The sequence below is a fragment of the Zeugodacus cucurbitae genome, chromosome 3, assembly GCF_028554725.1.
Source record: "Zeugodacus cucurbitae isolate PBARC_wt_2022May chromosome 3, idZeuCucr1.2, whole genome shotgun sequence".
Classification (NCBI taxonomy): domain Eukaryota; kingdom Metazoa; phylum Arthropoda; class Insecta; order Diptera; family Tephritidae; genus Zeugodacus; species Zeugodacus cucurbitae.
Genome location: NC_071668.1, coordinates 71,176,433 through 71,192,431, shown reverse-complemented (window position 1 = coordinate 71,192,431; position 15,999 = coordinate 71,176,433). Strand labels below are relative to the sequence as shown.

At 37.8% G+C, this 15,999-nt stretch overlaps 1 protein-coding gene across 1 annotated transcript in view; it reads left to right on the top strand.

The window, feature by feature from the left end:
• Positions 1-12,594, top strand: part of LOC105217592 (mucin-2) — a 98,015-nt gene extending 85,421 nt beyond the window's left edge. The window contains exons 4-7 of the mRNA XM_054227234.1: positions 7,859-8,174; positions 8,239-8,476; positions 8,540-8,702; positions 8,762-12,594. Of these exons, the coding sequence (XP_054083209.1) occupies positions 7,859-8,174; positions 8,239-8,476; positions 8,540-8,702; positions 8,762-12,007 (3,963 nt within the window). The 3' untranslated portion in view covers positions 12,008-12,594. The remainder of the gene's footprint in view (positions 1-7,858; positions 8,175-8,238; positions 8,477-8,539; positions 8,703-8,761) is intronic.
• The last annotated feature ends 3,405 nt before the right edge of the window (positions 12,595-15,999 follow it).

Below are 15,999 nucleotides of genomic sequence, written 5' to 3'. Positions count from 1 at the left end.
ATTCGGTGTTGCATGCCGCATTAAAAAGGCAGCATTCTTTTTTTTTGATTTTGTGCCATGCTTTTTATGCACTCAACGCTTGCTAGCCCAATGCTCGAGTTGAGTTTTTACTCAACAAGTTTGGTTTATGACTTTCAAGTGTGTTGCTGCCACTTTCTTTGCATACAAGTTGCATATATGCATGAATCTGTTGCTTGTTGTTGTAGCACTTGCTGAACGTTCATGAAAAAAAAAAAACGGTTGCGCATCTCAAGCTGTGCTGTGCTGCATAAGCAAATCGCCGAGCAAAAAAGCGACAGTGTGGCGCTTCAACACCAATGTGTGTGTGCGTGTGTGACGCAAAAGTGTTCGAAAAAAAGGTTGCGAGCACGCAGAAAAAAAGTCGTGCAATGCAGTTGAATTGCTGTCAAAATGCACACGTTTATGACACATGCAGTTTTTGTTTGGCTTTTTTTAGTTTTTTTCGACGAAAAATCAACAAAAAACTGAACAGTAAAATAAAAATATATCAAATATTGTAGCCTGTCATCTTGACACAAGTTGTACCGAAGACGCAGAAGCAGTAAAATTTCGGGTTTATACTCCTGCGGGTGCGTGTGTGTTTGCACAGGTTGGCAAGAAATTAATAAAAGTTTGTTTGACACTACAGCAATGCAATTGTTGTTCACTTTTCTCGCATACTATATTTTATATGCCGCATTTTTGGCAACATTGTTGCACCTGTCAGTCAATTGCAACAAAACATGTGTGTGAAAAGAAACACACGAAAAATAAATTTGCGTAATAAAAGTCACTCATTGAGAGCGTGTTATAAAAGTAGAATTTAAATTTTTTACTTCTGCAATTTCTTTTAAAAGCACTGACATCAACGGTGTATGTAGAAGGAATGTTATTTTAAGCATATTATGTTCATAGAGTTCCAATATATCATGTTTGAAAATGTCAGTTAAAATCAAGCTAAGCTTAAGAATTCTATTCAAAATTTAATGTTAATTGAAACCCTCAAGATAAAGCTGGGTAGATAGTGAAATAAAAATTCCATAAATAAAAGCTTACATTTTACCTAGAATCCATAAATGTTTTACCTATTCTCAGTTTGCCAAAATATGGAGTGTGACGAATCGAACACTCAACTGGTATAAAACATCCAGATAATACACACATAGTGAAATATAAATTTCACAACATTATGTATCCTGAGTTCCCATAGAGCACTTAAATGGTTAAGCTATTCTCAATTTGCCAAAACCTTGAGAGTGGCGAATCGAACTGGTATAAATCCACTAGACTGTTCCTTAACGCAGTTCCACAAATGATTGAATACTTTCATTGCTTTATGTATCATAGAAACTAGTTACAACTAGAGGTTAGGTTAGTTTGAAGCGTGATATGGTTGATACAATCCACTGACTGGACTCATCATCACTGTCCCTCACATCAACAAATTTTCCGAGATAAACTCATCTAGTCATCCTCAGTGAAACATTTATACTAAATTTATGGTTGAACTCGAACAAAGCCCAAAGTAGGTCGATCGGCTAGTGAGTTTCTGGTTCACAGCCAATATAACTTTTTGCAGTAATCTTAAACGAAACGGTAATCTCTTGAATTAACTGACTTTAAAGAGCTATCCATATTGTTTCTTGTATTAATCGACAGGGTAACATTGTTGTGGCTCTCAAGTAAAAATTTCTGGACAAGAAGGCAGACATCAACTTAAGCGAATAAAGAAATTGTGAATCTTAAGTGAACAGTGAGGCGGTTAACCAGCAACTTAATAAATAAAATATATAAATTATGTACCAACTATACTCTCTAATGCCTAATTGTTATATTTCTTAGATTACGTCATTGACTTAAGTAGTTCGCTTAGGCTTTGAGAAATTTTAATTCTCCAGTGCCAGATATAGTTTGTATTTTTTTGAGAATAGAAGCTATGATCAATTCTTGATGTGATTCCATAATATCTACTTTAAAAGTACGAGAAGAAGTTGCTTGAGGAGTTAAGGTCATTTAAATGCAGAATGTGACAAGATACTTGGGCATTTTCAACTTATCGTTAGAGCGTTTACTGCTTGGATTAAAGCAGTTATGGTGTTAGAATCTTCACATTTCAAAAAATTAAGATTATTTATAAAAATAAATAAAAATTATTTGAAAGAAAAAAAACGGAAAACTGATCAGTTATGATCGCTAAAGAAACTGATTTGAATATTTTACATTGATATGATGCTTTCCAAAGAATCTTAAGATTAATAGGGCTCTTAATAAAACATACATATTATAAATTATTTAAAAATATATTCTCAAAATCATTCCAATTTAATATTGGATAAAAAAACTACAAACAAAAATCTCCTCGTTGTGGGAATAAAGTTATAAAAATTATAGCAAATCAAAAAATATATATTTCTCGAATAATGACAACAATTTATGGTATTACTACCTTTTTAGCTCATATTTTCTCAAGAATACGCAAGCAACTCTACTAAGAATTGGTAATTTTACAAGAAATAGATAATAGAAACAACAGAATCAAATCCATCACGACGCATTTCATACTAACATATGCTAAGTAGATAAAGAACTTATTTCAGCAATTCCACAAATCACACCTCATAAATGCGTCATTACAACAATAAATATTATGTAAACTTATTTGATTTAAAGAAATCTATGATAAAGTATACTAAACAACATGAAATGGAGGTTATTGACATCGTTTGCCTTACTAATTGTCAGCGTTCTATTGTTACAGTTAGCTTAATTTAGTAGAAGTGGTTGAATGCAAAATAGTTATTAACCTAACGATCGGCGCTCTTCTACTTTTTAGTGCTATTTTTTATGCTTTTTGTGTGCGCAGAAAAAATTATTTAGTTTTCTAAGCGGCGACTAGGTAGAAGCTATGTAAATTAGACACTCTTTAGTAGTATAGCTAATGGTCTCTTTGTCTCTCTCTCTTTTGTCTATGGTGGTGAGTGAATTGCAAATGATCTCTTAGTAACAATTAAGAGCGCGGTGGTGAGTTGTAAGATTTTATAAGATGGAGTAACTAAGATTTATTTATTATTCTGCTGCGTTAAAGAGTAATGTGACTAAGCTTAAGGAAAAACAGAAAATAAAATATGCAACGATCTTTAATACTATTTGAGACTAAAAGCTCTTTAAGCTCTGTGTAGAACTTTCGTTGGTGAAAGCTCTTAATAACGATTCTAGGTAAAATGTGAAAATGTTCTTCTACTAAGATTTTAATAAACATTTTGCTGAAGACTACTCACGGCTGGAATTGTTGGACCCTCTTAGGTATGGAACTAAAACCGTTCTACATTCTTCCAATCTTATCTAAGTTGTTCTAAAAAAAATGCATGAGATTATGCATGTAAATTGAGTGCCATTAAAACTATATGCATGTAAATCTGTTTGTTTGCTTAACAATTAACATAGTACCCACCTGCATACTCACTAAGCAAACATGTTGCCAGATCGGACATTATTTGATGTACACAAACAAATATAAATCTCGGCATCCTTTTTGCTGCACTCAGCCTACATAAATGTTGGCGTGTTTATGCCGATTTACGTGTAAATACGAGTATGTTGCATTGCAGTTGTAAATATTATTTGAAAATGAAAATCAAAACACCTGCCATATGCCACATGCCACACAACGAACGATGTGGAAACAATCAAATAGAAATTAAGCAAAGAAAAGAACGATAAAACTACCGGTAAAGGCCCACAATTGTTGCCGCCGACAATAGAATGTGTAAACAAGCTGAAATGAGAAGGCAAAAAACTAAAACAAACAAACAAACGGAAAAGCGAAGTAAACGTACCACAGCGGAGCGAGGGCTCTGACAACAAGCCGGTTGATGTTTCGTCAACAGTTGGGTATGAGACGACATGAAAGTAATATCGGCAAACATTTGGTATAAAAAGTGTGAAAAATGCCGATTGGAAGGGAAATAAACATTACAGCATGCAATAGAAGCGCTGGCAACAGTTCAACCACTTGAGTATATACCACTTGTTACATACTACATCATTCCAATGTGTATTTGTTAGGATTTGCGGCATTAGTGTAGAGTCTTAAAAAGAAAATGAAAGAAAGATCGGTATGCAAAAGATATGCAGAAGTAATATGAAAACGATGCAAAGCAAACAGGTATTAAGAACTATCGATATTTGCTAAAAGGCGCTGAGGTTTGCTAGATATACTAAAGTTACATGGGTGACCATTTACTTTGAGAGATGGAGGGAGTTTAGAATTCATACTAGTTAAATTCGGGCATAAAATTTTAAAAATAATTTTCACAATAGGTGTATATAGACAAAACTAAGCAATTCTTAAAATAATTTTTTTATAGAGTTGCCATCTAGTCCCAAAAATAATTTATTTTTATATTTATATTTTCAAATTCCACACAAAGTTTAGTAAGAAAATTGTGATGTGGAAAAATAATTAAGAATGTAAATATTTATATTCAAAAACTTTTTTTTTATCAACAGAGTTGCCACTAATATAAAAAATATTAGTTATTATGTATAACGAAAAATGCTACGAAAAGGATGGTTTCAAGATATTTATTTGCAGATATTTAAAAAAAATACATATATAGTGCTGCCAGATTGTTCATAATTTGTGATTTTTTTTAATTTGTGATAAAACATTAAGATTAAAATTTTTTTCTAGGGTTGCCACTAGATAAATTCTGATTTGGTATTACATATTTTATCAAATATGAAAATTAAGGCTTGATATTTTGCAAAGCGAAAAATTAGGGTTGCCATACTTCATTATTTTTTTATTCAAACATCTAGTTTTAGCAGCAAGTCGAGCTTGCGCTGTTTTGAAAATTGCATAAATTCAGAAAAACTGCTTGAGGCACAAAAAATTTTGTGCATAGGGTTGCCACTTGTTACTTAAAAATATATTAAAAAGAAAAATTAGGTTTAAATACAAAATAAACTGTTATACGGTGCTTATATCACATTTTGTTAGTTCAAAAATCAAGGGATAAATATTCCGTAAATTAAAAAAAAAATATTAACCTTTGCGGTGACCCTCGTATGACTCAAAAATACCTATGCAATGTATACAGATGTTAACACTCACTTCCTGCAGGCAAAAGTACTTGTATACCCATACGAAAAAAGCGCACAAAAGCAGTCTAGTTGGACAGTTCAATGAACTAAAGCAACAAAGAGCGAAAGCAACACCACCAACACTGTGTGAAGTGTGTGGCTAAAAGAAGATTTTAGCAGCTTGAGCATGGTATGAGCCGGCTAAAAGCGGCGTGCAACCATAAGAGAGTGTGACTAAGAGCAAGAGAAGCAGAAGTGATATGCGAGTTAAAAAAGGAAGAAAGGTTTATAGTGGCGAGTAAACACTTTCGTTATAAGCTATGAATTGAATACGGGTGGTAGAAGTTGTAGGTATTTGCAGTGCCTCAATGGAGATTGGTGTTTGCGTGTATGTGTTAGAAAAAATATCACAATTATTGTATTTTTTATATTTCTTTGTGCTTTTATCTACATATTTATAATATTTCCTGCTGTTAGTTGAGGTTTAGTTGTATGACGCGCTTTATTGCAACAATGTGTGGCATGTACGCTTACAGTTGAAAGCAATTTAATTGAGTTGAGCTATGCAACTGATATCACAAACAGCTAAGTGTGTGGTTGCAAATACTTTATGATAGCCTTGAGCGGCCAGCGGAACTGCTATTCGCACAGACACACTTATATATATGTATATAGATTCACTCACATATATATCCATACATAGGCGACTAAAAGGAAGCTATTAACGGCAACAACATGTTGGTGGCATTTAAAGAGCGCTATTATAATTGCTTATGCTTGAAAAATGTAGCTGCAACATGCACACTCATATTTGTATATATACATATACATATGCATATGTGCCTGTGTTCCACACACTTGAGGGCCCACTCTAAAGTGCTGCTAAGTATTACAAAGTATTAAATTCCATTAAATGCAGGAAGCTGTTGCATTTGCTGCTAGTGCTTGTGCCACACAGCATTATAACAGTTATAAGTGCGCATAGCAACATTTGTATATATGTATGAGTGTGTGCCTAGTAACCATAGCTGGCAGTTAGAAGCAAGTAATTTATTTTAATGGCAACACCATTAACGACTGATGATTTTAATGTTTCTTCCACTGTATTTTTGGTGCTTCTGCAGCACATTGTTGCCTCCGGCCGGTGAGTTCAATGAAATCCTTTTAGCCAGCGCTCATTCCTGCCACACTAAGCATATGTAAAAACAATGCAATGTAAAGTTTTGTTGTTGGCAATGACTGCTCTTGAAACTGCTTTGAAGGTCTCACAGCCAAGTGGCACAAACACAGGCATACATACATGCCACATGTTAAGCCATACAACATAGCGCTTATAAGCAAATTTCTATAATTACAATTCTGCCAATTTAGTTGGTATGTAGTGTCTATCAAATAGCTAGTCAGTCGTGTAGTCGGCAGTCAGCAGCAGCAGCAGCTAATAGAGAGTTGAAGTTTTGTGCCTGCCACAGCACTCAAACATCTATATATGTATATATAACCATATGGCAGCGTAGTTGGTTGGTTAGTTATTTTTGTAGTGATTATCTACCCAACATTATCTTGCGCTCACACATCGCTCTATTTGTATGAGTATGTGTGTGCGTCAGTGCGCGCTCGTGCCGTCCCCCGGGACATCATTGTCTGCCAGACGAAAACTGGTTAATTGTTAATCAGTTGACTAGCATTGGCATTGGCATGTGTCGGATTACAAATTGGCTGAGTAACTGCAAGCGCTAACACACACATACATATACATATTTGAGTCAGGTTGTGTATGTGGCATCTGCAGTACCTCGCTCATATTAATTTCGTAGTTTGGGCGGTTGCAGCTAGCTGCCCACTTAAAGTTAGCCCCGTGTAAAGCTTTAATTAACTAGGCGTTGCCACATAACTGGTATCTGATAATCACTTGCTGTTAATTGTTGATGCGGCAAATCAGGCAGGCGTTAACGACGGTTGAGTGTGGAGCGGGAATTTTATTGGCATTTTTCAGCGTTATTATCGCAGTTCCACGCATGCTTGAACACTTTCATTACATTTGCTATCATAGAAACTAGTTTTATCGAGACTTTAGATTAGGTTGAAGCATGCTACGAGTGGTACTAAACTTGAAGAGAGTCCTGTGTGCGTTATAAAACTTGCTTTAGAAGGTCTCAGCTCACACAAAATTACTTTCAACAGAAAGCTCACATGAATCTGAAAGCTCGATAACTCAATTCAATCCAGTCTTAATATATAGAAAGCCAACCTACTTTGTGGCACTTCAGATATGTCTGTCGCATCTACAAGTTCTTCTTATTCAATTATGACTCCTCCAGAGTACTTCAGCTTAAAAAGCTTCTTAGTGAAACCTGAGATATATGAAAAGCTCTTACTAAGCTCAAAAAACTTATAAAGTTCACTCCGCTGAGAGAATCAGTCCTACATCAGTACACTTTTCGAGCATCTCCAAACATAATTAGATCATGAAAAGTTTAAAAAGCTCTACACCATAACTTAAAGTACTTGAGAAACTCGAAAAAAGCTCAAACATTTTTATAAAACTCACTATTTGACCATATTGGAATATATTAGATCTTGAATACCTTAAAAAGTCTTACACTAAACTGTAAAGTATATGAAAAGCTCACAACATAAAGCCAAGAAATCTTTCAAAACATATATATTTTTTTTGCAATTTCTTTTTTAAATATCCTGAAAATACTTCATAATTATTCTATATATATAATATAGCTCTAACAATAATCCCATTCGTTTTACTTTCCACTTACAGTCCAACGATTACACCTACCAAAACACATTGGGACGTCGCTCAACACTGGGGGCCTACTATCACATGAACAAACAGCCTTCGTACACGAACGAACACAGTCTTAATAGTCAGTACAGTTACAATGCGTGGGGTATATGGCGTGATGGACGCAACATAGCGCCTTCGACATTCTCCGCCAAAACGCATACACACTACCAGAAGCCGCGTTCATTCTCTATTATACTGACGACCGCAGTGTTCATTGTATTACTCGCTGTGATCTCAATAGCCGGACTGGCGTTCTACTTCAGTTCAGTGAAAGCGAATATGGAGGATCGTGAGTATTTTTAGGTTGAAAAATGGATTATAATTAACAAAAATTATTTTATTCTTCCTTACAGCTGTGTTGGGTTTTGAGGGTTCGTTTCGCATAGCGAAGGGTGATCTCTTCTCGACGGGTCTAAAGTACAATCACACTACAACTTATAAGCAGAAAATCGAATTTTATAAACGTTTCATTGAACGTTCGCTGATGGATAATGGCTTGCAGCCGTTGCGTGTGGATACATGGGGCTTTGGTGAGGGACCGTTGATAAAGGTGTCTTTTCGTACATTTTTGGATGTGAGAAAATTGCCACAGTGAGTTCGAAATTATTAGATATCTGCATATCGTATAACACTAATTATAAAATTTTATTGCAGAAATATACACAGCGTTGAGGACTACATTAAGGAATCACTCTTTCTGGAAACCACCGCTGCCAAATCGCTTTATCGCTCGCTGCGCATAGATTCCGAATCGGTTGTGATTAAACGTATACTAGATGAGTCCGTTGTGCGCGCTGCGTCGCTCTTCAAGGATGCTGTACGTATTATTTGATTTCACAAAGCCTACTTTCTAACTTTTGAGTTCGTTACTTACAGGTGCAGCAGCCCACCAGTCAGTCACAGCTTGAGAAGCGGCTAATGAAGAAACCGAATGCGCCAACTCTGTTACCGAAGGCAGGTACCACCGTCAAACCGCGCACCACACATCGCCCACACTCGGTTGATGACGAACCCGATGTCGATGTTGAGAATGCACCAGTTATACAAGGTTCTTTTGAGGGCTCTTTCGAAATTACTAAAACTGATGCTGATATCTCGCGCAAGAAGGTTACGCCGACCAAAGCATACACTAGTTTAGCACCGAAAGCTGTTACACCGTTTGCATTGCGCGTCAAGCCGAAGAAACCATCAATAGAGAAGCTGACGACTATTATACCACAGAATCAGCCATCACCGACGACTTCTGCTGCAACATCTACAAGCACTACTCGTGGCACAAGCACAGCTAAAACTACGCGCACCACTTCGACCACAACCACCAGCACGACTACCACAACATCAACAACAACTACGACACGAAAGCCGACCACAACAAGCACTAGCACCACTACAACCACCACAACTACAACAACACCACCACCACCGACGCCACCACTCACTACAACAACTACGTCTACCACAACAACGAGCACAACAGCCAAACCTTCAACCATCTTACCATTAACATTCCCACCACCGACCGCTTTTTCACCGAAACAACAATTCAGCTTGCCACCTATGACAACACCGTCCATCGCTTTGACCGTACCAAAGTTGGATGCTAGCCTCTTTGCGTCTGTACCGGTGCTCGATACACAACCTTGGCGTCCGATACATCGTGAAGTGCCCGAACTCTTGCCGGGTCCACCGCCAGCATTCCCTACGAAAACACTCGTTGGTGTAGACAAGCCGATGCTCGCAGCACCACTGGCACCGTCGTTTAGACCTGATATGCCAATACGACGCAATGACGAGATGGAGCTACCGTTTATACCAGATAACCCTTCCCCGCCAACACCAGCTGCCTTCAATCCATACGCATCCGGTTACTTTGGTACCGCTGTGCGTAAACCGGAAATGAGCGCGGAAGCGACGAATCCACAAGATATGCTCTTCTATCATAGTTTTGGTAATCCTGTTTTCATGCCGGGCACTGAAGATATAGAACGATTGGGCGCAGGTGCACATGTTAAGCCACATCCACTGCCGGTGCCGCTGATTGATGATGTCATCATACCGCCATTTAAACCGCTCATACCAGGCATGGATAAAGCGCAAATTGAGAACAATGAGAAGTTTGAACATCTCGGCGGTGGTGTGATCGTAAAGAAGCATGAGTTGGAGTTGGCGAGTGGACAGGAGAAGTCGAAACCCAACACCGAGGTCGTGGCCAGCGATAACGATAGTGAGAGTGAGACTGAAATACCAACATTACTGCAGCAATTCGCTTTGGAAGGTGTCACAACCTCGACGTTTAGACCAAAAGTCAGCACACCGAATATAAATCGCATTGAATCGAGCGCTAACTCTGAGTTGGCTGACACAATTGGTGAATTCTTTATGGGTTTATTGAACTTACCAAAAGAGAATGCGCAAAATGCGACGAAACCGGTGGTTGAACCTATCGAGTCGCGTGTTGAACCGGAGGAGAACGTGGAGGAATTGGAATATGAACCAGAAACCAAAGTGGTACCAAACGAAGAGGTTGAGGAGGAGCAGGTACAAGCAACTAGTATACCAGTCACGGCTGTAGCGAGCGAATCAGCCTCTGTTGAAACAGAGATTGCTGAAAAACCAGTCGTGGAAAGTGTTGAGGAAGTAGTCACCACTGCAAAACCGACTTTCCTTAATATTAAAGAGCTCATACTGAAGCGCAATCAAGCCAAAAACCAAACACGTAATATTGAGAACATAACCGGACGTCCAACACCTACAACAACACCGACCACGACTACGCCAACCACGCCGCCAACTTTGTTTAGCCCCACACTCCAGCCACCAGTGACAAATTGGAATCGCCCCAGACCCACATACAATCAGAAACCACCGACCATATTGGATGACTCTAATCTCTTTCCATCACAGTCGAAATGGGAATTCGTGAACAGTTCAGCGACCAATAGCTTCGGTCATACGGGCAACATGCGTAAGGTATTCAATAAGACACTGCAGGCGTGGATTTCCGAGGATGTAGGCGGTAATACGGAGGATAACTTCACGCTGAATGACATTAAGACACGCATAAATAATGCGACCAACATACAAGATATCTCGCTTATCTTCGATACATTGGCATCCAAGTTGGGCATTACGCCGATGGTACCAACAAAAGTGCCACCATTCTCACAGAACAAGCTCAAGCATACACAAGTAACGAGTGACAGCAGAACGAAGTTGCCAAGCACAACAGCAATACCAACAACTACCACCACAGCACGTCCATTAGCGTTTAGAGACAAACCAGCAACAATGACCACAGTTTATTGGATGCCCACAACTAGAAGAGGCACAATAACGGCAGTACCAGCGACCGCAACCAAAATGCCATGGACATCAACGACAACAACCACAAGAAGAATGACAACAACACCAAGCACACCAACGACCATGCCAACAGTGCGCACGAGACCGGTCACAACCACGACAACAATTGCAACGCCCACAACAACAACAACAAAAGCACCACCACTGGTCATGCCAACAGCAACAAACGAACATTTCATTGAACTTCCGTTACGACGACAAGAGCCATTCATCAAACCCATGTCCAGTTTCATGGAAGACACATCCTCTGAGGGCATCGGTGCGGCCATACCCGTTGTGGGTGAGGCCGAGGTGGAGGTCATCGACCCAAATAAATACGAGGAAATGTTGAAGTCATCACAGTTTGCTGCGGATACCACAACGGAAACGGCACCACAATTGGTCACATTGCTGCCCGTACGTTCCAACTCGGGCATACGTACATACGGCCGACCGGCTATGGATGATGAGGAGTCTGAGGCGCGTAGTAGCAGCAGCAGCAGCACCAGTGATCAATTGCCGTTGGCTGAGGGCACCGGCCAGGTGGAAGTCGTGCCAGAAGTGCTGCTCGGTACGGCTGGTGTGGCAGAGGTTGTGGAGGATGCCGTAAGCGACCCGGTGGTGCCGACAACATCAATGCGTCCGAGTGTTGTTACGGCGCCACGACGTGGTGGCGGCTTTTTCGCAGGCATACGCAGAAAGAGCGACATTAGTCAGGCGAGAAGATTTCCGCCGGCCGAAGCGGTGGTCAAGGGTGGGCTACATGTGAAAGTCAAGTGAGTGAGTTTGTGGGGAGACAATACGAAGGAAGCAGCCTACAAAGGCATAACTCAATTAGTGCGAGATTTCTGCGTTTGCATTTGCCTTTGCGTTTTGTGTAAAGGAAGGAGCGAGCAAAAAATAAGGAAGGCAAAAAAATGAAACTTGAAAAAGAAAGAAATTGCAACGAAAAAGGTTCAGTTAGATAATTTAGACGAAAGTATTTAGTCATCTTAATTGTGTGAGTTTTTTAATAGCCGATCTGGATGGTAGGGTCACTAGGCATCCTCATCTCGCAGGCGTTTATGTAATAAGTACCATTTTTAGTAGTCCGCAAGCAAGTTCTTGTTCATTGGTTGTTCGCTGTCAGCACAAAGTAATAGTCTGACAGCTTGAACAATTTCTGAATGACAACATTTAATTAAGATCGGATATTAGGTTATGTATTAAAAAATCTCTGCATACCATAATTTTAATTAAAAGTAATGATTTTTCTTATACATACTTTAAAACTAAATATAAAAATAAATATACATACATTTTAAGAAATAATAATTTCAAATAAACTAAAAAATAATTATAAAATATACGAATAATAAAAATATAAAAAAATAAATATTTCTAAAAAACAATATATTCTACTTTTTTAAATATAAGTATATATATATATATATAAATATAATATAATTAATAAAAAATATATAATTCTGTAGATTGAATAAAAAAAATAAATTAATTAATATTAAAATATTAATTATTATTAATTAAATATTAATTGCTTTATAAACAACAATGACAAATAATTAATTTTATAGATATTTTCTAATTTATTTTTAGTGTTTTTAACGCTAGCAATAAGGCCAAAAGTTCTTAAAGTGCTAAATTTAAACCTTAAAGAAAAAAAAACATTTTCGTAAGAAAAGAATAATGATTTTGTAAAATTTATAAAAGAAAATTATTTCTAATTCTTAGTTAAAGAAAAAATAACTTAAAAATCGGTTTAACGAAATATTAGCGAAAGTTAATTGATTTGAAGTGAGATTAGAAAGTTAAACTATTTAAAAATGTTTAAATTTAGAATACCTAAATTATTTTAAGTATTTGAAATTGCGCGGGGTATTAAACCGAACAAAGTTTTATTTTTTTGCATGTATTATAATTATTAGTGAATATTTACGAAGTATTTTTTCTTACTTACGATTTTGTAAAAAGAAATTAGTTTATATTTTATTTTGTACTAAAATAAAATTAATGAATAAAAGTATTTTTAATTCTAAAAGATTTGACTTCATAATTAATTCTTGAGAGACTACGAACTCAAAATTGTGGGAAAATTAAAAAAAAATCGGATCAAGTTAGACACCAGACAAAAGAGAGGCCATATTCCTTTTGATTGGAAAGTGAGGTTAATTAAGTACTGGATACTTTCCATAGGAACAACGTGATCGTAACTCCCATCCTTTAGATTTCACCTTTCATCTCAATGTAAGTGTCTTAAGCGTTCATATCTCAGATTGATATTGAGTATATTCTAGAAAACTTAAGCAATTGGAAGTCGGAGAGGTGTGCTAAAGTGTAAGTGCTTAAGTTAAATAAAGTCAGGCGTGTTTACGCGTTTTTAAGACTAATGGTGTCTCCTATAACTTAGCGCTGGATCAGTTGTCTTCATATGAATACGGTAGGCGTTGGCTAACGACCAGTAAATGTGCGATTTCAACAAAATTCTGGACTAAGTTGGATCGCAGGAGATCTACTGAGCTATTTGCTCTTAGCAGTGTTCATTGTATAGTAATGGTAGGAGTCTATACTGAACACTGTCTGATGGATAGTAATGGTAGGAGTCTATACTGAACACTGTCTGATGGGCTTATTATCTCCAGTTTTCGCTTTCTACCGAACTTCAGAGAAACAGTTGAACTGTCCCAAATACAAATTAGATGCCTCAACAAATTCGTCAAAGGCTTAAAACGACAGTCACTTGAGGATCTTCGGCATTCATTTTGAGGAGTTAGCGGCATTTAACTATCCAAGTGGGATTTCTTGTGGTCATAGCACAGGGATCTGCTCTTTAACCTAATCTATCTACATTTGTGGAAGAGTGTGGCTAAGATATGGTGAGTTTATGTATATTAAGATTAGTTGAATTGAAAAGTCTTTAGATGATTTGAATTTAGGTGTTGTTTGCTGACATTGCAATATAACTAATTTTAGAATAGAATACCCTTATATAGTTTTTGCAAAATGTCCATTAATGGTGTTAAGGTATCGATGAGAATATAATTGTTACGAACTCGAGACCTTTCCTCGGTTTTTTGGAAAAAAATTTCAACATTTTCCTTTAAAACATGAACAGCCAAAAATAACGTTTGCTGCCCCAATATTGACATCGACATGTGACTTATGCTGGTGAAAGCTCAAGTGGGAGCTTTAACTTCAGAAAGTAAGGACATATTTGTAAGGCTTTTATAAGGTCATTAAAAAAAATTTAAGCGACTCAAGCTTCATTCCGATGGAATTAAAATAACAGCGAATGAAACCGAATCCAACTGATTTGTAAGATTCCATTAATTTATATAATATAACCAAAATTCAGCGGTTCCTAAAGTATAATTCATAGTATTCGCCAAAAAACGGCGGAGCAAATGTTTTTAATTTCAAATAATTACATTTGCATTAAGGGCAACATATTCTTTTAATAAAGAAACATGCCTTTTTATTTTAAATATATTTTACTTTTAGTTGAAAATTCTTCATTTCAGTCGCAACTTCATTACGTGAAATTTTCAAAGCTCGCCCGAAAGCGCTTTTCATGCTTTAAACTCTCTTTGTCACCCATTCATTTGCAGAACTTTCCGACGAAATTACAGTGAATATTTAATTAGCGAATTTGTTTGAACAACGCAATAAATTCTTGAACTAATTAAAAGTGCAGTTTGCAGACAATAAAAAGAAAAATTTAAAAAAATATCTATGCAGCTGTATGAATATGTTAGGAAAAAGTGGCGGAGCATGCCGAAGAAAAAATGAAAGCCAAAAGCGAATGGCATAAAGGGAAATTAGCTTAAAAGCATTGTGCTAACGAAATGACCAGAGAAATGACGAACAAAAACAAACAAGCCGCGTCACCGACGCGTACAATGCAGGCGACAAGTAACCGCAGCAGCAACTGCAACAACACCAACAGCGAGGAGCGCGTCATTGGAAAATCTTGCCATTTCCGACTTCATTTCCATTGCAATTACATTTGCATTTTGCATTTGAATTTGAATTTTGTGCCGCGCGCGTCGGACTTTCGCATTTGCATTGCAACGCGGCCAAGTTGCAACGCTAATTAAGTGTAAACTCTGACAAAAGTTCAGGCAAACAATGAGAACGGGCGCGCCACTGCCGCCGGAAGAGTTGAGATGAAGCGCGGCGGCTAAACGCAGCGCGACACGACGAGAGCGGAAATCTCTAAGATGAACTTCGTGCAATGGCGCACACACCGCAACCCAGCTACATAATGTCGCAAAGCTTAAAGCAAGGAAAAATTAAGGAAACGCGGTGTTGTGCTTCAACTGTAGTTAAGCAGCTAAGTAACGCGCAGGTTGCAGCTAGCTGAGGAGAGGTGTGGTTAGGTGAGCTGTTACAAGAAAAGTTCAGCTGCTGCTTATGGCAACATGCGGTTAGCTTCCGACTTGTGGCGACAATGCGCGCCCACACACAAACGCTCATACTTGCCGCATGTTGCATGCGCGCAACAAATGCTTTGCAACCGCAGACATTGTGTCCGTGCCGGTAACCTTGTGGCGCAAGACAAAGCACTCGCTGCCACGGATGCGAGAAGCGCGCTGACTTTAAAATATTTGTCGCAAAGTTTATTTGTGTGTGCTTCTGTGTTTGTGTGGCAGGAAATATGCAGACGGCCGCCGTGGCTGCGCGTGATGCGACACAGCGCAGTTGGTTGCGGTAAGATTTGCATTTAAATGCGTGGTTTGCCATAAATAATGTGACATTGCGGTGCGCCGAGCGAG